General features: G+C 40.9%; 1 protein-coding gene across 2 annotated transcripts in view; it reads right to left on the bottom strand.

Annotated features, from left to right (window-relative positions):
• UBE2J1 (ubiquitin conjugating enzyme E2 J1) overlaps positions 1 to 24,389 on the bottom strand; it is a 59,964-nt gene that overhangs the window by 11,654 nt on the left and 23,921 nt on the right. For both annotated transcript variants that reach the window (XM_089691299.1, XM_089691300.1), the window contains 6 exons: positions 19,677 to 19,750; positions 15,165 to 15,296; positions 14,990 to 15,074; positions 9,949 to 10,054; positions 7,329 to 7,452; positions 5,863 to 5,952 (listed from right to left, as the gene is read on the bottom strand). In XM_089691299.1, coding sequence (XP_089547425.1) covers positions 5,863 to 5,952; positions 7,329 to 7,452; positions 9,949 to 10,054; positions 14,990 to 15,074; positions 15,165 to 15,296; positions 19,677 to 19,750 — 611 coding nt within the window. The remainder of the gene's footprint in view (positions 1 to 5,862; positions 5,953 to 7,328; positions 7,453 to 9,948; positions 10,055 to 14,989; positions 15,075 to 15,164; positions 15,297 to 19,676; positions 19,751 to 24,389) is intronic.

Genomic DNA, 24,389 nt, shown 5'->3' with positions numbered 1-24,389 from the left:
ATAGTTTGACAGTTTCCTTGAGAGCACAAGCAAATATGACAGTTAGCATTCCTAGAATGCCGGGAATTTGTTTTTTGAAACTATTAAATTAATGGGTTTAGTTCCACTTTAAGTATGAACTCTTGGTAATTAAAAACACAAATGTATATAGAGTTAATTTGAAAAAAAAATTAGCTGTATTTTTAAAAAGCAACTGTTATTCTACTGCAATAAGGAAAGTCGTCTCCAGGAGAGCTGTGCTGTGTGGTAGGGCTGTATAACTTTCGAGAAAGAATGAGCAGAGAAAAAAAAAAATATATATTTTGGCAGGTTAAAGTGGAACTAAATTCTTCTATCCTTTTCAGCCGTCATCTTGGCCTTTGATCTGCAACTGTCATGGTACTGCACATGTGATCAGGCATTTGATGGTTTGGCAGTTTGGTTGAGATCACAAGGAAATGTGAAGTGTGTCAATTTCCAGTATTATTATTCAGGACTTATATAGCACCAACAGTTTGTGCAGCGCTTTACAACATGTCTGAAATGTAATTGTTTTTTTAAAACCATTAAATTGAAGGGTTTAGTTCCACTTTAAACAGCTTTCATATATGGACTTCTACTTGTTTATAAGAGTTCCGCTTTAAAGTGTGTCCCTAGGTAAAAACTTTTTTTTTTTATTGGATAGTGGAGTGGGTAAGGGTTAGACCCACTATAAAGTTTTTAGTGATGTCTGTGTACCATTCAAGAGTTTAAACCCTCTATTTGTACAGGTTACCACTGTCATCAGGAAAGAGAGAGGAAATTAACATTTTAGAAATGTTCAAAAAAACAACAGGTTAGGGGACACCTCTTCTAGGGGCAACTCTAACAAGAAAATTACCTTCATTTTGGGACATTTCCTCTAACTTCCTGTTGTATCTCTGAGACAGCAAGACAAGGGAATTTTAGCAATACTACACAAACAAAAATAACCTGGCAGAGGTTTTACCCCCTCCCTAGTCTATCCAAAACTAAAAAAAATCTGTTGGAACTTAGGATAAATGTACAGTGCACCCAGAAAGTATTCACATCGCTTAACTTTTGCCACATTTTGTCATGTTACAGCCTTATTCCAAAATGGATTAAATTCATTTTTTTCCTTCAAAATTCTACAAACAATACCCGATGATGACAACATGAAAGAAGTTTGTTTTGAAATCTTTGCAATTTATTAAAAGTAAAAAACGAAAAAAAAACCCAAACATGTACATAAGTATTCACAGCCTTTGCCATGACACTCAAAATTGAGCTCTGGTGCATCCTGTTCCCACTGATCATCCCTGAGATGTTTCCACAACTTGACTGGAGTCCACCTGTGGGAAATTCAGTTGATTGGACATGATTAGGAAAGGCATAAACCTGTCTATATAAGGTCCCACAGTTAACAGTACATGTCAGAGCACAAACCAAGCCATGAAGTCCAAGGAATTGTCCGTAGACCTCCGAGACAGGATTGTATCAAGGCAGAGATCTGGGGAAGGGTACAGAAACATTTCTGCAGCATTGAAGGTCCCAATGAGCACAGTGGCCTTCATCATCCATAAATGGAAGAAATTTGGAACCACCAGGAATCTTCCTAAAGCGGGCTGCCTGGCCAAAATGAGCGATCGAGGGAGAAGAGCCTTAGCCAGGGAGGTAACCAAGCACCCGATGTTCACTCCGAAAGAGCTCCAGCGTTTCTCTGTAGAGAGAGGAGAGCCTTCCAGAAGAACAACCATCTCTGTAGCACTCCACCAATCAGGCCTGTATGGAAGAATGGCCAGACGGAAGCCACTCCTCAGTAAAAGGCAAATGGCAGCCCGCCTGGAGTTTGCCAAAAGGCACCTGAGGGACTCTCCGACCATGAGAAACAAAACTCTCTGGTCTGATGAAACAAAGATTGAACTCTTTGGCCTGAATGGCAAGCGTCGTGTCTTGAGAAAACCAGGCACCACTCACCACCTGGCCAATACCATCCCTACAGTGAAGCATGGTGGTGGAAGCATCATGCTGTGGGGATGTTTTTCAGTGGCAGGAACTGGGAGACTAGTCAGGATCAAAGGAAAAATGAATGCAGCAATGTACAGAGACATCCCTGATGATGCTCTGGACCTTAGACTGGGGCGACAGTTCATCTTTCAACAGGACAACGACCCTAAGCACACAGCCCACATAACAAAGGAGTGGCTACGGGCCAACTCTGTGAATGTCCTGGAGTGACCCAGCCAGAGCCCAGACTTGAACCCGATTGAACATCTCTAGAGAGATCTGAAAATGGCTATGCACCGACGCTCCCCATCCAACCTGATGGAGCTTGAGAGGTACTGCAAAGAAGAACGGGAGAACTTGCCAAAAAATAGGTGTGCCAAGCTTGTAGCATCATACTCAAAAAGACTTGAGGCTGTAATTGGTGCTAAAGGTGAATCAACCAAGTATTGAGCAAAGGCTGTGAATACTTACGTACATGTGTTTTTTTTTCTTTTTTTATGTTCAATAAATTGCAAAGATTTCAAAACAAACTACTTTCATGTTGTCATTATGGAGTATTGTTTGTAAAATGTTGAGGAAAAAAATGAATTGAATCCATTTTGGAATAAGGCTGTACCATAACAAAATGTGGCAAAAGGTAAGCACTGTGAATACTTTCTGGATGCACTGTATGTGACATATTCACATACACTATATTGCCAAAACTATTGGAACACCCTCCAAATCATTGGATTGTATAAGGTGTATAAAATCAGGCACCTAGGCATGCAGACTGCTTCTACAAACATTTGTGAAAGAATGGGTCACTCTCAGGAGCTCAGTTAATTCAAGCGTGGTACTGTGATAGGTTGCCAACTGTGCAATAAGTCCATCCATGAAATTTCCTTGCTACTGAATATTGCACGCTCAACTGTTAGTGGTATTATAACAAAGTGGAAGCAACTGGGAGCAACAGCGCATGCTGAAGCGCAAAGTGCGCAGAAGTCGCCAACTGTCTACAGAGTCAATAGCTAAAGACCTCCAAACTTCATGTGGCCTTCAGATTAGCACAACACCAGTGCATAGAGAGCTTCATGGAATGGGTTTCCATGGCTGAGAAGCTGCATCCAAGCCTTACATCAAGTGCAATGCAAAGCGGTGGTGTAAAGCACACCGCCACTGGACTCTAGAGCAGTGGAGACTTGTTCTCTGGAGTGATGAATCTGGCAATCTGATGGACATGTCTCGGTTCGGCAGGTTGCCAGGAGAATGGTACTTGCCTGACTGCATTATGCCAAGTGTAAAGTTTGGTGGAGCAGAGATTATGGTGTGGGGTTGTTTTTCAGGGGTTGGGCTTGGCCCCTTCGTTCCAGTGAAGGGATCTCTTAAGGCGTCAGCATACCAAGACATTTTGGACAATTTCATGCTCCCAACATTGTGGAAACAGTTTGGAGATGGCCCCTTCCTGTTCCAACATGACTGCGCACCAGTGCACAAAGCAAGGTCCATGAAGACATGGATAAGCGAGTTTGGGGTGAGGGAACTTGACTGACCTGCACAAGCCGACCCGATAGAACACCTTTGGGATGAATTAGAGCAGAGATTGCAAGCCAGACCTTTTCGTCTACAGACTAAGACTGGGATGCCATTAAAGTTGGTTATATATACGTGAATTTATTTATTGATATATATATATATATATATATATATATATATATATATATATATATATATATCGTATTTGCCGGCGTATAAGACGACTGGGCGTATAAGACAACCCCCTACTTTTCCTGTTAAAATGTAGTGTTTGGGCTATACTCGCCGTATCAGACTACCCCTCTTCCAATGCACACCAGTGGGAAGAATCGTGCCCCATCATTGGTGTCAGTGGGAGGAATAGTGTCCCATCATTGGTATTAGTGGGAGGAATAGTGCCCCATCATTGGTATTAGTGAGAGGAATAGTGCCCCATCATTGGTATTAGTGGGAGGAATAGTGCCCCATCATTGGTGTCAGAGCGACGAATCGTGTCTCATCATTGGTGTCAGTGGGAGGAATAGCACCCTATCATTGGTGTCAGTGGGAGGAATAGTGCCCCATCATTGGTATCAGTGGCAGGAATAGTGCCCCATCATTAGTGTCAGTGGGGGGAATAGTGCCCCATCTTTGGTGTCACTGGGAGGAATCGTGCCCCATCATTGGTGTCAGTGGGCGGAATAGTATCCCAACATTGGTGTCAGTGGGGGGTGGAGGAATAGTGCCCAATCATTGGTGTCAGTGGGGGGGGGGGGGCGAGGAATAGTGCCCCATCATTGGCGCCACCGCCCTAAAAAGTGTCAGCATGCCGTATACCGGCGTATAAGACGACCCCCGGCTTTTGAGACGATTTTCAAGGGGTAAAAAGTCATCTTATACGCCGGAAAATACGGTATATAGTTTTTTTGGGGTTTTTTTGTATTCACGTGTGATTAGAGTGTACACGTTATGCAGTTTGCATGATACACTGTTTGCTCACACTTGTGTTTATGTATTTTAGTGTACTCAAATTTAGAAGGTAATACACTATAAGTTTATTTTTTTGAGGTTCAGGGAGAATGTTAAGACTATTGGAATTACCACACTGGATCATGAAAGAGTGACATTTTGAATCTGATTGGATTTTGGAAAGACACTTTATTATAGATATAGTTTGGACATTATTTTTGGGAAATTTTATTGGATGTTATTTATTTATATATATCATATATATTTTTTTTATAATTTTTATTTTTGTTTTTTATTTTTAATTTTTGATTATGTTGGCATTGGGATAGGAGTGATTTTCTTTATGCAAAAGAGGAGGTTGGTTATATTTATTCAACTTTCAAGGGTGAAAGTTTTACTTTTCTTTAAGGGGTTTTGGAAGTTAGTATTCAGTAGTTAGTGTGCGGAGGTACTACAGACCACCAAAGAAAGCTCAATTTGTGTGGAAAAAAAAAAGATAGAAATTGAATTTGGGTACAGCATTGCATGACCGTGCAATTACCAGTTAAATTGGTCATGAAGGGGATAAAATCTTCTGGAGCTAAAGAGGTTATAGTGGTATTGCATAGTATTATACTGCTTTACCAACTGCCCTGCCCATGTGCACATTACTTATGGAAGGTATAAGCTGAACTGAGTGATGGCCATTTTTATTTTGATTGTATCTCTGCAGAGGCCTTTTGAGTTGCCATTTAAGCTGTGTCAGGCTTATGGTGTTTCCCTACACCTGAAAGGGGACTAGGTGACTTTAGGAGGAATGCTTCATGGAAACTGTGAGAACTAAAGATAGTTCATAGGATCAAATAGACAGGACATTACAAGAATGTATATCAGACAATGCTAAACATTTGATGGCTGAGTGAGATGCTAGGGATTGGTCAAGATATACTGACAAAGCTGTTGTATGGACTTTTAGCATGCTCATGGAAAGCCCTCATTGTCCCTATTCTGTGGGATATCCAAGATCGCCAGGATTGCACAACAAATGACAAATGAGGCCCAGGATGGGTATCCTTTCCAAGTTTTCAGGTAAATTGTAACCTTGTAACTCTTTCTACTTTTGAGCAGGATGTTCACAACTTTCTTTTTCTGTAAGGGGGCAGAGCCTATCTCGTGTGAGCTGGAGGACAACTTGGGAAATGTCCGTTTTCAATGAAAAATTTTGAAACAGCTTAGACTTTGATTTTGCTGGCTAGCAAGTAAGTGTTCTAGGGTACTTGTAGTATTGTACTGTGCTTGAACTACCCTGCCAGTGTGTACATTACTTATGTTAGGTATAAAGTAGTCTGGTGGCCTTATTTATTTTGCTTATATAATATAGGTAAGACCCCGTGATAAAAACACAGCTGTAGTAAAAAATTAGGGGAATCATACCTGAGGCACCGTGTCAGTATTCTGCTCTGTTTCCGGTGGTTTTGGTGTGCTGTCACTTCCTTCTGCTTGAGAATTTCCTGGGGGGTTTACCTGTAGATGATCATGAAGAAGATACAAAACAATTATAATGTATTACCACAAGTCAAAGGTCATTTATATTTTGAAAGTGTCAAAGTACTAAAAAAAAAAAAAGAACTAAACATAAACCATGAAATAAGGGAGAGTACAACTAGTTCTGCTATTTCCCTTATGTAGGTGCCAGTGGTAGTAATCCTCCACAGATGCCCACACATAAAAAGGTCACTTCTCTCAACCAGAAAACAAGATACTAAAGACACACACACACTATTCCAAAGTTGCTGCAACTCAGAAGTTTAATGTGCACAAGGGAAAAAGTCTATGCCTTATAGGGGGGGAAAAAAGTTGAGGACGTGAGTTATACAGGACGAAATCGATAAATAAATACATAATCCAATATTAAGACCAAAACATAGTACGATCTTGTCAACTAAGGACACACTGTACATAAGCTTCCAAAGTCTGTGCAGCTCAACCCCAAAAAGGGTTATTAAGAATTTTATTGAGCCATCTATTTGGCTCTGGTATTACATACAAACATGAGCTTATTCTGCATATGAGAGATACTGTAAGTATGTAGAATTCTTGCATATCTATTAAAGAAAACCTTTAGGAAGTCTTGACTGCACTCCTGCAGCCCCAGAACCAGGCACCGCTGCAACAATACCCTTCTTGAACTTGGTTCCTGGTGCCACTGGTCAAGTAAACCCTGCCTGACTCATCCCCTGCAGGGATGTTTCCTCAGCTTCCACCAGGGAACCATATCAGCATAGGCCAGTCCACCAAGGGGATAAAGTTACCTCCTATTACTGGACTTCCTCAGGCACTGAAAAGGGAGTGGACCCAGACCACTTCCTCCCCAAAATTAGGAAGGGACTGTAGGGCAAGGATGCCCCCATGTTAGTCAAGAAGGATAAGACAAGGGGGTGGGTAGAAGACTGCAGCTAAGAACCCTTATCTCAACCCCCTTCTTCCAGGTACCAAGCAATGCATCTCTTCCAGGCTGGAGGAAACACAATGACTGACTTATTTAGCACAAGGACTTCATTTTAAATTGTTTTTGATTAAGCATTTCCTGTTCCTGTTGGAAGAGGTAACTATCTCATGTGTTGTTCTAGTAGATGATTTGGGGGGAAAAAATGATCTCTACACATTTTTAAAATTATATTTTATGCCAATTTTTAACAAATATGTTTTTATTTGCCCTGATGACAGATTTATTTTCTCAAAAGCTGGCTGTGGTATAGAACATTTTTTGGACACTGGCACTGCCCCCCCCCCCCCCCCCGATGCAGTGGAGCACTTGCATTCTTTATCTTTAAACCCCAGAAAAAGCAGTGAAGTGATATATGTACAGCAAGAGAAAAGACACGTCATGGCTCATGTACCGTAAAACTGATCTGTCTTGCAAGTTCTCTGGCTTCTCTGTCATCTTGGCTGGATTCTGAACTTAGTGGGAGTAAAGCAGACTTCATGCTTGTTCCACATGCTTCACAAAAGTAGTCCTGAGACCTGTTAATAATACAATGGTTGGTTACAGTGAATGGCCTGCCATTGGATCGCAGTGTGCCTGTGAGCCCAGTCAGGGGACTTCTAGCTACCAGTAGGCCACATAGCAAAGATCTCTATGATGAGTGGAGAAAAAAGTATTACAGCCTTTAAAAGGATGCCTTTACTGCAAGTTTTGTTATTCCTTTAGACCTTCACATGCAACATACAGAGCTTGCCTGTAGGGAATTGTTTTTTTCTCTTAACAAAGAACTTCAGGGAAAAAAAAAAAACACAACTTTTTTTTAAAACCGTACCTATAGTCAAACTGTAAAATCATATATTAATTTCCAGAATTTATTATTTCAAACCAACACCTATTAATCTGAACAATCTTAAAGTTTGTAAATTTACTTTGTGAAGATCCCTACAAATGTTTTCCTTCTGTGACATGTAGTCACTATCCCCTGTGAGTAGGCACTGCTGTGTCACACATTTCACAGGGCCTGCTTTCTGATCTACAGAAATGCTAAGAGGAGGAGTTTCAGGAGGTGGAGTCAGTACAGGAATCCCTGCTTGCATGCAGCAAGGTATCATGGGATATGTAGTTCTTAGAAGAAAAAGTAAAAGGCAGAGGAGAAGCTGCAAAGTGTGCATGGAATCCAGGAAGTTGAGGGAAAGATGGCCAGCACTCACAACCTAAAAGAAGAGTTTTCAAGTAAGCATATATTGGATGGTGAATAATAGCAATGCAAACAATGGTTGATGTTATCATTTTAAAGGGTATGCTGTGACCATAAATCTCCTTTAAATCTTCAGGGTTACAAATAGTTAAATCTGAGGTGGTGTATGCCACCTCCTTTATCGTTTCTGCTATATATTACTTCCGGTGCTACACCAGCAGACTTGCAGCTATCCTACACACAAGCCAACTGTCTGCCCTTCCTCTTACTTGTTCATTCAGAGAATGCTTTGTATTTTCTCAATCAGTTCTGTGATTGGAAAAGGGTTCTGTGATTGGATAAGGATAGAGCCTGCAGCAAACAGGACAGCTGCTGTGTAGGGGAATCAGAGTGCCAAAAGATTAGCAAAGGCTATACTATTGGTGCTCATTGAGAGTGTACTTTCTTTTACAAAGTTTTTCATTAACAGATAGCATAAACATATAGAGCCAATTGACTGAGACAATAAGCTGGAGTGTGCAACATAACTCGAAGTAGAGTTCCAAAATACAGTAGGATGAGAGAGAATTACAATAAGTAAATTGTTGCAATAGTCAAACTAATCCACAGCATGAAAATGATGTTCTGATGTTCTTAAAGAGAAGAACATAGCTGTCAGTAGAAATAAAAAAAAAAAAAAAAAAAAACACACAAAAAAACAAAAGTGAAACTGGAAAAAGTCAAACCTCAAAAGTATGAGAAGATGCACTGAGCTACAGTGTATTCTTGGCCACTGGACTGAAGAGGTGTCAGTATTCAAAGAAATAGAAGAATAAGAAGACCTCCCAGGTTGAGTAGGAGTGGATTAAAGATGCAGGGGAAAAGGAAAAAAAGGAGGGGCGAGCAAGAATAATTAGGGCTCTCTCACACCATGGTGCAGAGACGTCAGCCTCTCTGCATGCATTCTGCAAGGGCACAACAGAACCAACCATTCTCTTTGTGCCTTGCCCACATCATAACACCAGTGTCATTTACGCAGGAATCTGCAGCATGTACAACATTCATTGAAGTGCGCAGGAAGACCGATGTAAACTAATGTCACTGCAAGTGAAATCTGTGCGTCAGTTTCCATCAGTCTTTCTGCACGCATGACGTAAACGAGGCCTCAGGATAGAAGAACGAGACTGAGAAAGTGGCCTCAGAGGATAATGTATCTGAAAGTATCAATGTCAATAATGTATGGCCAAAGTACAAAGGATGAGCAAAGGAGATCCAGGGTTGCCAAACTCGCAGAAACTGGTCATGGGAATCAGACAGTATAGATGTTAATTTCTCATTAACCATAACATTGTTCATGCGATGTTTTACTGTTTCGAAACTGAGAGCAGGAGCTTTCTAGGCCTTTGCTATAGTGAGCATTGTTGCAATAAAGAGGTGCGTTGCCAGTTTGTGTACTGCACGTAATAATGAAAAAAAGGAGGTCTTCACAGGGGTTACTTTACTCTTTACATCTGAGTTTAGTGTTTGTAAGTGTGCATAAACTCAGATCCATAGTCTAGTCGCCATATGGCTATACTACCAGACATGGGCCATTATTCCCGACTGGGAGGACCTGCGGCAGCAGGTTGATGGATACTGCAAAACTATATGGGCCAGCTGAAATTAAAGCATAAGTTTTGAATAATGGGCAGCAATCTAGGAGGTGACATACACCACGTTGAGAGCTATTTGTAAATCAGCAGATTTTTAATTTTTTTTCTGGAGGGTTTCTTGAACAAAACTGGAAGCTGAGAAAAATTCCTTGTTTCCTCACACTAAAGGGCATTATACAAAACACATCAAGTACACACAAACTTACTTTTTGGCAAGTGCTTTTCTTTCTTCAGGTGTATAATCCAGAGAACCTATGGCACCTTCGCCTTTAGTGGGCATGAACCCAATTATAGCCAATAATGCCGTTCGTACTGAAAGATTTCAAATAAAACAGGGTCAGTGTGAGTTTCTTAGCAATTCTAATTTAGCAGTACAAAAAAAATTCCCTCTCCATGTGCTGGCTCCAAGGACAATAAGAACCAGGAGTACAAACTGCTGAGTAAGACTCTTAACAAGGAATACTTTCTGAAACTGTATTTTCCAAAGAAATTTCCTTGCTAGTGCGGATAAAGGCACTCACATTGTAACACCTCTTACACTTAATAGGCCTCATGCACACTGGACGCTATAAAAACCCCAGTAGAGTTAGCTTTAGAATGCCACGTTAAAAATGTGAGTTTTGCTGCTTTTTTTTTAGCATTTTTGCATTCCCTTTTTTCAGAAAGTTTTAGATATTCAAGACAGAGACAGATAAGCACCCTAAGCTAAAGTGAGAAAAATGTGTGGGGATGGTGCTGACTACCCAGAGAAAAAAAAAAATTAAAACAGTGATCTGTTAGGTACTAGCTTTCTAAAACATACTGTATACTGTTCGTATGACTTCATATTGTATAACATATAAATTATATTTGTCACTACAAAACCTTACTGTGAACACACACACACACACATCATACACGTTCCATAATTTTTATAACAAACAACAACAATAATTAGCAATTTTATAATAACTAACACATTTTCCTACATTATTCTTCAGAGTTGTTTACACAAATGCCGATTTTCAGGCAAAATTTGTAAACTTCAAATCCAGTTTGATAAATAAGATATAAAAAAAACAAACAATGTGTTCATACAGTAGGAGTCTAAATCCACTGGGTATGACTCACAGCAAAATGAAAAAAAAAAAAAAAATAAGTTCAAATTGTGCAGCGTTACACCTACAAAATGCCTCCAGGTGTAAAACCAGTATCTGAATTACCCCCCCCCCCAAAAAAAAAAACCCCAAAAAAACAAAACGCATGTCATTCACATAAACATTATAAATGAAAATTATACAGTTATCATAAACATCAAAATGTACAAATAAAGTCTGCAAATGATTGTATTCCTGGTTCACTGTGCAAATGGTGAAGCATATAAGCATATCCACTTTGCAGCGTTCTTGTCAACCCCTCTTCCAAAAAACCACCACCGTAAATAAAATGCGTGCAGGTCTGTCCACCTTCAAAGCAACCTCCAGACTGTAAGAGGTCTAAACGAAAGTAACATGATAGCCAGCAAAGGGGATCACCTGCGCTTCCACCCTTAATGGGTAATCCACCTATTACTCTGTCGCCTTCCTTCCTAATGGATTTCAGGGATAAATGGCAGTATAAGCAGCAGCATACCTCAAAAGAATAGATTGATATCTAATGCTCCCAGTTTAAGATATCTTTATTGCAAAAAGAAGCACCAAACATACTTACAAATTTAATAAAAAGATTAGCATATGATAGCATTCAATTTACCACCACGATACTGAGATCGGGATAGCTACAGTCAAGATTTAAATCGGGGGTCAGCAACCCATCGATTGTGATATACCTGTTGACTGCAGGCAGACGACAGGTAGATCGCAAAAATGTTCCTGCTTTGCTGACCCTCGCCACTTAGGTGCCGCTCCTTCCCCCAGCCTCTGCTGCTCTCATCCTTATGGCAAAGTGGAGAGCAGCAGGCAGCACAGCTCAGGACAAAGGGCGGGCATGGGAGCTGGCCAAGTTAACTTCAATTGGCAGGTGACTGGTTGCTAGGACACAGGGTGGTCCTAACAACCAATCACCAGCTTGTTAATATGGAGGGTGTGTGCCCAAAATGGCATTGGAGCAGGTACTGTAGTTCCGGATCTTTTCAGGCACCCTTCCACAGGCTCCTGCAACCTCCTCTGATACCCCAGGTGACTCAGGATGCTCCTCCGGCACTATCTCCAGGTAAGCAGAGGGGGAGAGGAGTGCACGTCCCTCTGCAGTACAACACAGAGCCAGCAATGTTATCACAGTAGTAAAACATAAAAGTACGGCGCTACATATAACCAAAAAAATTTGTGCATATACATGGGGTAAATTAAAAGTCCAATTCACATGTGAAGGATATATAATGTAAAATAAGCCCCTTTAATGGGACATCAATGTTGTCATGAATGCTTCAAATTCTGCCTCTTACCAGATGTTATTGACCCCCGGTTAAGGTTGGGTCAAAATGCGCAATGCAAAATCCAAACACATGCCATGGACCTGGACACTTTGGGGTTTATTTACTAAAGCTGGAGAGTCCAAAATCAGACTCCCTTCTGCATAGAAACCAATCAGCTTCTAACCTGAGCTTGTTCAATGAAGCTTTGGCAATGAAACCTGGAAGTTGATTGGTTTCTATGCAGAAGGGAGTCTGATTTTGGACTCTCCAGCTTTAGTAAATAAACCCCTTTATGACATCAAAGGATCAAACTTGCCCCCAATGGTAGATGGATAAACACCCGTTGAATTATTCCAAAAACTGGCTGTGATCCAGACACTTGTAGAGCTCCAAACCTTAACTCCAAAAATTGAACAGAGAAAATAAACCTGCAAAAAAGATTTATCCTCACAGAGGACAAAAACCCATTCAAAAAACAAAAAAAAAATCCTCATAGTGTAGTAAATTAAGAAAGATTTATTGCCCCATAATATAAAAAGTACATTAAAGTAATTGATAAAACTGCATGTTACCAAAAAGATGGATGATAAGTTTCAAACCCATAAAATGGCCACCATGTTCCAGTACATGCTGACGTCATGCGCTTTAGCTACTCCCTACGAGTTTAGTTATCGGTGACGTCTTCAGGGGCGTGGCCAGCGTCAGGACATAGCGCCTTTATATAGGGAGGAGGGAGACAATCTCCTCCACTATGCTAATCAAGGCGTGCAGTGGAACAGGAAGAAGAAACCTCTGGCCCAAGGACCTGCTGCTAGTTGGAAATCAGTAGGATTAGTACAGTTTCTTTTGAGCCTAAGAAACTGGCTATTAGGCACAGACTTCAACCAAGAGAGATGATGATAACTTCTGAACCCAATGAAACTGTTTCTATCAGTTTTTTTTTAAGAAGGTAGAGGTGACTAACTTGTCACCTTCCACTCTAATCCTTAAATCAAGTCCCTTTGTCATTTCTATTGAGAGTGGAAACAAACTCATCATTAGTATCCATTTCTCCCTCCCATACAAAGAAGACATCGTCAATGTACCTTTTCCAGAGTACTAACTGTGGGTGACTCTGTCCATGAATGACCTCTTTTTCCCATTTGGCCATAAAGAGGTTGGACATACTGGGAGCAAATTTTTCTCCCATGGCCACTCCTCTATTCTGCAAAAAATAAGTATCTTGAAACCAAAAATAACTGTGCCTCATGGCAAAGTCTAGAAGGGAGAGAATAAAATCCATCTGAGGGTTAGGTAATGAACTATCATCCATCTATCATCCATATTCCACTGCTTCCCTGCCGTGAAGATGGGAAATGATGGCATAAAGAGAGGTAACGTCAGCTGTTGCCAAAACATATGACAGTTTCCACTCAATATTTCCAAGAATATTGATGATCTGAGTAGTATACTTTAGGAAGGATGGTGTACCCACAACTAGGAGCTGGAGAAAATGATCTATATATTTCCCTACTCTTGATGTTACTGAGTCAATCCCATTGATATTGGGCCTCCCCGATGGGTTAATAGGATCCTTGTGACTATGGCAAATAATAAATCACAGGTACACAGGGTGCTATGGGAACCAAAAAGGATCTCTCTTTCTTATTTATGATACCATTTTTATACCCTCTTTCAACCAAATCCAATATTTTTTCTATAGAGTATCTCTATCTAGCACAGGGCTGCTCTTCCCCTCTTAACACCTGCTCTACAGGTGCCCCAAGTTCCTCCTGCTGCCTTCCTACTATTCGCCGCTATTCTCTGCTGCCCAGGGATGTCCAAGTGCAGGCTGTCAGCACCACAAAAAGGGTCAGAAGACACTGCTAGCTGCCTTAGGGTGGGGAGGAGTGGTAAAATCTGAGTCCTCAGCTACTTGCTGGGGATTCCGATTTTTAAAATACCTTTCTTCCAACAATCCCCTGTATCTTCCTCCTGCAGCAGCTGAAAGTCAGCTGTCTCCTCCTCTTCCTCCCATTGGTATTCAGCTGCTGCAGGAGGAAAATCCAGGGGAATAGTTCCAGAAGATGCCTCCCCCCACCACTCTTGTCTTTGTTCCTCTTTTCTCTGCTGCCCAGGCCCCCCTTTCACCAAAGCAATGATCCAACAAGGCTCCTAGAAAAGAAAAAAAAACCTAAATGTTGTAAAAAAAAAAAAAAAACTACTGACACCATCCACTGCCCTGCGGACTGACACAGTCCACTGTTAAGGTAGGCTAATTCTATATTTTTACAGTGACATTTGCTTTATTATATTTTTCTAAGTTTTCTTTACAGTTTAGTTAGGCCTTGCTAGTTCATTTCTCAGAAAAAAAAAAAAAACACCACCAAACCCCAGGGTGGTCTTTGATCCTCTTCATGTTGTTCAGGTAGATCTCCACCTTTTAAAGGTTGCCTACACCTGATTTAAATGAAGCATTAGATGTTGACCTATTGTTTTGAGGTGCATTGTCATAATCTTGAGGTCACTGACCCACATGCATTTTGTATTCACATACAGGTTTTACATCTGGAAGCATTTTGTAAGTGTAGCGCTGCACAACTTGAATATTTGTATTTATAAAAAAAATCATATACTGTTGAAACCACTGAAATTTGGATATCTGGCAGGAGGTCTGTGAGGGGACATGCTTGAATAGGAATAGTACTGCAGGGAATTCTCAGCAGCAATATTCTCAGGAAAGGCAAACATTTCAAGTCATATAATTAACTCCCCATCAGTCAAAATCCTTAGGAGGATTTTACCATGAAAGCAAAACGCTAATGATGTCACTAGACAGTCTTGTGCCCCTTAAGTGGATAAAAAGATGTACTCACTACTCCAGGAAGGCTGCCATGTTTCAGGGTGATGACCAGAAATACTTAAGCAAATTTTCTTTCCAACTTCAAACCTACCATTAGCCTGGAAAAATAAAATGAAGTGAGAAAACTATCCAAGAAGGAAAGCCTGAATTCAGCCAACTTAGGGGGGAAAAAAAAAAGATGAAATTACCGTTAACAAAATGATACTTGGGGGTTTCATTGGATACTCTGGAGGAAGAACAATTCTGCCATGGTAGATGCCACCATCAAAATCTGAATCTGGAGGACCCCGAACAGTAAAGTGCCATTCAAATAGATTATCCTGAAAAAAAAAAAAGATGAAGTTCTATATACAATCTGAAATTTCAGTGCCACAAATCAGAGGTTGATGCTCACTACTGCTAGTAATTTGAGATCACCAGTTCCTAAGGCCGTTAATATGTAAACCAGGTATACTACTGTCACGAGTCCCCCACACGTCACGCCCACAGCGACTAGCTAACCGAAGCGCGCACGTGTGGCCGTGACTTGGGGTAAGAGGGAATAAAGGGGATCCAACTTTGAATATATATAACCGTATATAAGATCAGCCATGATATCCTCTCACAGCCCGCACTACCTCTTGGCCACCACCAGAGGGAGCCTCCACTCCAATCCAGCGGGCTGACCACACACACTGGCAGATATAAATATTATATACAATCTGGTGCACTGACTAGAGTTGAGGAGCAGTTTAGTAATTACACACCCTTCTAAGATCCCTCCAGCTATCCTACAGCTTGAACCCCTGTGTTAATCACTCTTCCACTGTCCACACACCCCCACACCACAAAAGGTAGCCTGCCACCACCCAGCAGTTTATCGCAGAACGGTCTGCTGAGACATCCCACACACACAAATCTCCGTCTGGCAGATCTGTTACCTTTTACAATCTGCCCACACGCAGTGCAATTGCATACAGGTTGGCAATGAACTTGACCGAGTGTTTAAAGGCACTAAAATCCAATCCAATCTAATCTAATCCAATCTAATCTCTCCATTCTAATCTCTCAGAAGATATGAGCCCGTGCCTAAATACACAGAAGTCACTAATTCATTTTAAGATTTAATATCCCGAAAGTGGGCAGTGCATAAAATATGTACAAAGTATAAAAAGTTACAGAAATACAAAAAATACAAGAAGACACACAAATGGCTATTCACTATAAAATAAAAGGGAATAAAAAACAGAGATAAAACTTTTACCAAGATCTATTCTGCGACTGGAGCAAGTCAGGGAGAAACAGCAATCCATTGGTCGATAGAACCAGCTCCATATGAATTACCACGTCCCAATGCCCGGGTACTCAATTTATGGGGATATGGATGTAGGCGGGACATTAGTCCTGAGCCAATTGACCCTGGGGGGTGTTCCTGTACCTGCCCACAGGATGTTCTGGGTGCTGACCTGCCCAAGTTCAGACCAAGATCGGCTTGAAACACCAAGTCGGAGATTGGATTTCCGCCACCAGCACATCAGCCGATCGCGACAGTACCAAACACTGTTCGACTGTTGCGATCCAGCGCCACCTAACCATTTCCTGCATTTTCTTGGCCTTCTACCTAAACCACAAATATGATTTTTATATGTTGGTGTGACCCATAGCGTGCCAAAACAAAAGGGAGTATTTTCATCTCTCTGCAACTAATATTTTAGCTTTTATGAGAGATGAAACATACCCCGTTGATGTACGTATATTCTTTTAGCTCCCCAGGCAGAGCGGAGACCCCCTGCTGTCATGTAGCCAAAATGTCTGTTTTTCTTTTTTCAGCCTCAGGAAGGTGGCCAAGTCTGATTAAGTATAGGTGACAAAATCTTATTAGCACCAAGGTGCCACTTCCAGAGGAAGCCAGGCTTTTCAGGTGCTAATTGATTAGCTAATTGATGACCTATGACTGAATATTTCTTTATATAACAAGGAATGAGCTAAATTTACATTGTCATATTCTCTATAGGTCACATCTTATCTACTCAAATCTGTACATTCATGTCACATCTACCCCCAATAATACCTCACTGGTAGCGCCTAAAATAGAACTATAGGCATTTTTTCCATTTTGGATTGAGTGAGATAACACTTATCAGTTTTTTTTGCCAACTCTGTCCCATCATGCAGGTTTACCTTCACTTCCTGTCCCATAACCAAAACAGGAAGTGAGAGGAAATCCCTCCAAAGTAAGGAAATCCATTGGGGGCCCCCAAGGCACCAAAACTAGTGTCCCCATTGGAAGATTTCCCCCACTATTAGTTTTCTGTTGGAAAACCAAAAATGTGGGACTTTATTTCACTTTCAATTATAATGGTAAATGGTAGTGGTGCACCGAAATGAAAATTCGGTGCCGAAACTGAAAACGAAAAGTCAAAATGCATTTGGCCGAAAACCGAAACCGAAATGCACAGGTTTTAAAAATTAATACATATTTTTTGGAAAAAAATACACGATTAAAAAAAACAATGAAAAAACAATATATACCCAAATTGTAAAATATGAAAGAGGATGTCACGGCGAGTAAATAGATACCCAACATGTCACGATTTAAAATTGCACACGCTTGTGGAATGGCGTGAAACTGCGGTACTTAAAAATCTCCAAGGATGATACTTTAAAAATTTCTACAGGTTAGCAGTGTGAAGTTACAGAGGAGGTCTAGTGTGAGAATTATTGCTCTTGCTCTGATGGTCGTGGCGATACCTCACGTGTGTGGTTTGAACACCGTTTATATATGTGGGCATGGGCTACGTATGTGTTCATCACTACGTGTGAGCAGGGGGGACGGGGGCACTTTAAACTTTTTTTGATTATTATGTATTTAATGGCTTTTTGTTTTTGTTTTTTGGACGGTCCCTTTAAAAAAAATTGTAATCACTTTTATTCTTAATCACAAGAAATGCATGCATCCCTTGTGATAGAAATAATTAGTGACAGGTCCTCTTTATGGAGAGATATGGGGTCAACAGGACCCCACATCTCTCCTCTGCAATGTAAAGCATTAGATCAAAAAAAGCATTGATCTAGTGTTTAAAAAAAAAAAATGGCAAGAACCGGAAGTGACATTGCTCTGGTCCTTCAAGGGCATAGAGATGAGTGGAGGCCATCTTTCCTTCACTAATCTCTATGCCCAGCACCGGGATCATTCGACGGTTTCTCAGGTAAGGCTGAGAACCACCAAGCGGTGGCTGGTGGCAGCAGCAGGCGGCCGGCGGCAAGGGGTGGGCTTTTTCGGCACCTGTATCAGTGCTTTTTTTTAATATTGGCCGACACGAAACGTTTCGGTGCATCCCTAGTAAATGGTACAAATAGAGAAGGTGAATCTCCCTAACATTGACACGGAAAGCAATAAAAACCTGACATGGGTTCTAACCCCTCTGCACTCTATCCAAAATGGGGGGAAAAAAGGTTTGCCTTTAGTTATAATTTAATTGAAATGTGACCAAAACATTTTGCTCTATTAATGTGGTAAAAGCAAAATTCAGAGACAAGTAGGGAAGGGGTGAAGGAAGGAGGCAGAGTTGGCAAGCTCCAAGTACCATGGCAAGGTCACTACATTGGTACACAGGTAGCCAGAGGGAAATAATGTTAGGCTTCCTTAAAGTATACTGTAGGTGACTGTGCTCTCTATGGATACCTGTTGGGTGGTATAGTCCCACTTAGACCTGTAGGTAAGTCAGGATTGGCTTACAGTCAAGGTCATCTCACGCATGTAAAATCAAGGGATTTAGATGGACAGCAAACCTTGACAATATCTGGAGGTACAGAATAGGGACCACCCTGACCAGAACAAAAGGTTCCATTTGATCAGTGTCCACTGCTAACTGGTCCTTCATGTGCAACAAGTCACTCACTGCTGCTGCCCAAGCAGGGATGTTCTGCTAAATTTTATTTGGAAAAACATAGTCAGCTTTTAAGATCACAAGCTGGAGATCAGCAAATCATTTTCATTGCTTTATTTCTGACTTGTGAAACCAAGATGTAAATGTAAGTATATATTTGGACAGTATAGCAATAACAGTTCAGTCCAAGATTCTTGCAAAGGCATACTAAGAGGCTATTTATGTTCTAGCAATTTCACTTTGTCTCTGGCACATGCACAATAACCACCCACGGCAGTGCTTTTCCCCTGACAATGCCAGAATGTACAATGACATATAATGACAGCTTAGTCGTATGATGCAATTTTGATTCATTCATGTTTTCCCAGTGCACATATCTATATTGGCTGAAGAGAATAAGCAATACATTTCTTTTTGCCAATTTGGAATTATTAACCAACTGATGTCTTGGTTTTGTTATAAACAATTACTGTGAAAATTTAAGTAGCTTTTATATTTAATCTTTAATTTGCTTTAATCCCCTTTTTTAGCACAACCGGTATGGTTTTACCATCTTGTTGTGAAACAAACTAGCTTTTACATAGTATGTGCACAATGGGGTTGATTTACTAAAACTAGAGAGTGCAAAATCTGGTGCAGCTCTGCATAGAAACCAATCAGCTTCCAGGTTGTATTGTCAGAGCTTAATTGAAGCTAAAGTTAGAAGTTGACTAGCTACCATGCACAGCTACACCAGATTTTGCACTCTCCAGTTTGAGTAAATCAACCCCATTGTGTTGCACACTGATATGCTGTGTTAAAATGCTAAAAAGGCAAAGTATGATACTGTACCTCTAGTGGTTGAGCATGGTAATGATCTGTAGCATCCTTCAATTCTGCAGCTTCTTTCATAAGTCGTTTGACAGCTGTAAAGAAAAAGAATAAGCTTCAATAGTACAATATGAATCCTAATAAGACTGACATACAAGACAAATAAAAAATAAAAATAAAAAAATTTTGTACTAGCCAAAAAATATTTTCCTCTAAGTCCACAGAGGGACACTGGAATTCAGGACTTCTTAATGAACTGAATTATACTGATGCCTACAATAAAATGGGACACTGGCAATCATATACATTGAAGCCAGGCCGTGTATAACCCGGCCTCTAACCATCATGCCTCAGTTTTTTGGGCAGGCTGTATGTAGTGCTAATAGCACAAAGGAAAGGGAAAGTTTTCTATCAATGGACTTCAAGAAAAAGACTTTAAGGTAAGTACAAACATCTTATGTTCTTGATTGTACATGGGGGGGGGCAGAGGAAATCACAAATTCTTAAACAATCTGGATGTCCAAAAGCAGTCCAACTAACTGAGGGGTGGGCAACAGCCACCAAGAGATCCAACAGATGTGGGAATCATTCTATTAAACAGCATCTGAAAAAATCAACACCTAAATAGATGCTAGATAATGAGAGGATAAGGCAATACATGCAAGTTGCCAACAAACAATGGGAGTGCACCGAGAATCAACCTAGTGCTGCAGAGTTGGAGAGATGAGATGATCACCACTAGACAGAATTGCTACCTGATGATATGAGGAGTCTAACCCAGCAAAACTGGATAGCCAAATCAACCATCCATCAAAAAACAGGCAGAAAAAAACACACTACCCAAGTGGGAGGAAAAAAAAGACCAACACAACAAAACACACATCAACAACTAACATGGTCACCAAGAAGAAAATATTTGCTAAGCCAAGTCCCAGAATAAAAACAGATCACTAAGAGAAAGTTTGAACAGACATACCATGTCCAATAGAAAGACCATTCAGTCAACTTCAGAAAAAAAAAACAAAACAAAAAAACTTAAAGTACAACTATAGGCAAAACTTTTTTTTTATTTTTGGATAGTGCAAGGGGGAGGGGGGGTTATAACCCCTGTCAGGTTTTTTGTTTTGGCCAGCCTTGTCCCATTGCAGAGATTTTCCCTTCCTTTACATTGTAAGCTCCACGAGCAGGGCCCTCACATTCCTTCTGTACTGAAATGTATTGTAATTGTACTGTCTCCCTTATATTGTAAAGTACTGAGCAAAGTGTTGGCGCTATATAAATCCTGTATAATAATAATAATAATAATAATAATAATTTTCCTTCACTTCCTGTCCCATAACCAAACAGGAAGGGAGAGGAAATCCCTGAAAATTAAGGGACTCTCTTGGGGACACGAAGGGCATCAGAACTACTGTCCCCATTGAGAGATTTCCCCTCTATTACCTTTCTGGGAACAATCCAAAAATTAGTTTGTTTTTTTACTTTCAACTATAATGGTAAACAGGACAAATAGAGGGTGAATCTCCTTAATGAGGGCACAGAGAGCAATAAATAAAGACAAACTTTTTAATCTGTATCCAAAACTATCAAAAAAAAAAAAAGGTTTTGCCTTTAGTTATACTTTAAGGCTGGCCATACATTATACAATTTTCTTGTAAATTTTACTTTAGATTTACCAAAAACCATATAATACAAGGTCAAACCTAAACAGCACTTTCAATTGTATCCAATTAGGCAGGCCCTTGCACTACATAGTTGAAGGTAAATCTAAGCAAAATTGGGCAGAAAATTGTATAGTGTATGACCAGCCTAAGTCTAGTATAGCTAACCCTTGACCTCAGGGAAGGGAAGTTTGGACACTAGCATGTCCAAAGGAAAGATCAGATGTTTGACAGCAGGAAGCTTAAATATAACACTAGGCGCTCGCGCATGTGCGGTCGGGTTGGACTTTAACAAAATTGCGCTCGCACATGCACAGAAATTTCGGTCTACAATATGGTGCTCGCACATGCGCTATTGCGCTGAACTTCGATAAAATGGCGCCGAATATGAAGACATATCCGGCTTACAAAATGGCGTGTACGCTAACACGCATGCACCAATTTTAGTATAAATAGACTGTATAAATGACCTACAGAGGGGTCCCCCTGACAACTTGGGAACAGAGTTTCAGAACATGAGATTCAACTGTCAGACAAATACACAAATTAAATAGATCCTCCTCGAGTGGGAAGGGTGGGGGGTTGGTGTTGGGTGATTCCATTCCTCAGAGATCAATGAGGAGCCTCTGAGACATCTCAGTTCAAAGAGACCATTTTGTTGTATTGCCTAGATTTCCAAATCCCTAGCACAGGGGAAGCCAAAAAAGGACTGAGAGGTCTCATAATAAGGAGAAACCATGGTAACAGGGGATCCTTAACAACCCCAAAACAAGGGGGGAGGGAGATCTGCTACACATAAGGAAGGGATCAAAGATCCTGAGCTCTACAATGCTACTCAATGACCTAAGGCTACCAACGCTTGATATGTTGCAATACGTCTTTAGATCAGTGTTTAGCTTTTTTTCAGTCGGGGCACCCTTTAAAATTCTGCACAATCTTGAGGTGCCCTTTACAAAATATAAAAAACTAAAATGAATAGTTTACAGAATGAAGTAACACCTGCACATGTAGGATACCCATTGTTTGAGGTGATTTATTCTTCCAAAGCAAATACACCCTTGCACACTGGTACTGACTAGTATTCCATTGTTTTTCTTTCTCCATCGGTTTCTCTCTCTCACTCAGCTAAAGTGACCCCGATGCTGACAGAGAGGGGCAAGCAAGGATGCTGTGCAGGTGCCCGATGTCCTTCTTATCAACTGATGATTGGTTGTTATGCATTAGATTTGTGTAAGTTGAAGGCAGGCTTGATCCACCTGCTGGCTTTTATACAGTTTTTGGCCAATTTTTAGCCATTTTGCCAAGGCACCTCTAAAAAGATCGGAAGGCACCCTGGTTGAAAAAGACTGCTCTAGATGTCTGCAGAGGATAGGACCTTCAGCATTGTTCAAACTGCTAGAATCTAGGAAACAGATTCTCTTCAGGGAAATCACCTGAGTAATAATAATAATAATACTCCACAACAGGAATGCCAGAAAACAAAACACTAGGGCTAGTGCTGTGAGCATGGTTGAGAACCTCTGGAAGACTCTGAAGAGTCTGGTACTTACGAGAGAAGAGATCAGTAGGGACTAAACCCTGTTAAAGTGACAGTATACAAGATCCTTATTCTGCAACATAAATACAAAATCTATATACACCCACAACTTAATGCCCCTGTAATCTATTTTTCATGAAATAGTTTCTTATTGTGTTTTCTGCCTTCCTTGTAAAGTCGTCCATGAGCTCATGAACCTCACCTTTTCTCTCTCGATTCTGTTTGTTTGGAACAAGCACTGCACATCAGTTGCAGTCATGTGTATTGCTGTATCCTCACTACACATCCCACAGTCCATAGCCCCTAGTCTATCTATGGAGCAAGAAAGAGAGGATGGCTATGTTCCTACATACAGTGGGATCAAAGACAATGAATGCAGCCTCCATCTAACAGGAAGATTTATCATAGCAGCAAAGGAAAAATAAAAACACTATTTGTAAGGCCCCTTTCAGATGAGTTGGATCCGTCAGCGTGATCCGCCTGCTCAGGGGAGGATCTCTACGCTGATCCCCGCTGAGCAGGCAGATGACAGGTCTCTGCCTGCTCTGCTGCTGCAGAGCGGACACAGACCCGGCCCGCTGATTTCAATGGGACGGTTGGATGGAAATGGACCACCTGTCCCTTTCCAACGGATTTTTATCCGATCCGATCTGCTGGACGGATGGGGAACGGATCCCCATGCGTCTGTTTTTGGCATATGGGATCGGATCAGATGCTGGTGGGTGTTAGTGGACTACTGTCCGCTGACACCTGCCGATCCATAGAAGTCTATGGATGGACAAATCGGGTCCATCTGAAAAACGGACAGGCGGACCCCATTGGTCTGCTCGTGTGAATAGGGCCTAATTTGGAGATTTGGGAGGATAAGAGCAATAGAAGGTAATTTTGAAGAATACATAGTTGAATAGAATGGGTTTATTTAAAGCAGAGTTTAGAGTCCCTATAACCTTGTAGGTCAAGAGGTCCCTTAGAAGGAGGATTGGACTGAGAGGAGTCAAGTAGGTCAAGAGCTCCCTTAGAAAAAGGATAGGAGTCGAGTTCAACAAGTTCAACCTCTTGAGATGGAAAAGGCCCAAAATTGCAGTAAGGCAGGAAGGAGTGCATAGAGGAGTAGGATACCAATTAGGGCTTAATCAACTAATCGACATAATTGATTATAATCGACTATGAAAATAGTTGTCAACTATTTTCATAATCGATTAGTTGGTCAGCCGATTAGTTGGCCTGCATACAGAATGCATTGATTGTTTACATATCAGAAAATACAGTGCAACACACATACAGCTCAGTACACCATTCATACATGTCTGTATACACAGTCAGGGATGTTCAATTTATATCACCTAATGCCCGAGACATGTAGTTCCGGGTACAGGCCGGGTTTTTTCTTCAACCTTTTGCCCTCCTGCGGGGCTCACCTGTCAGGTGGAAGCTAAGCAACTTGGCCTCGCTCAGAGCTATGCTTTAGAGACTTTATTTTATATTTGTTATACACATAGGGTTCTTCTTTAAAGATTCTTTTCTTCAGCTGCATTC

Source organism: Staurois parvus, unplaced genomic scaffold, assembly GCF_062004578.1.
Source record: "Staurois parvus isolate SC_StPar_1 unplaced genomic scaffold, SC_StPar_1.0 ptg000561l, whole genome shotgun sequence".
Classification (NCBI taxonomy): domain Eukaryota; kingdom Metazoa; phylum Chordata; class Amphibia; order Anura; family Ranidae; genus Staurois; species Staurois parvus.
This window is presented reverse-complemented; position numbering and strand designations above follow the sequence as displayed.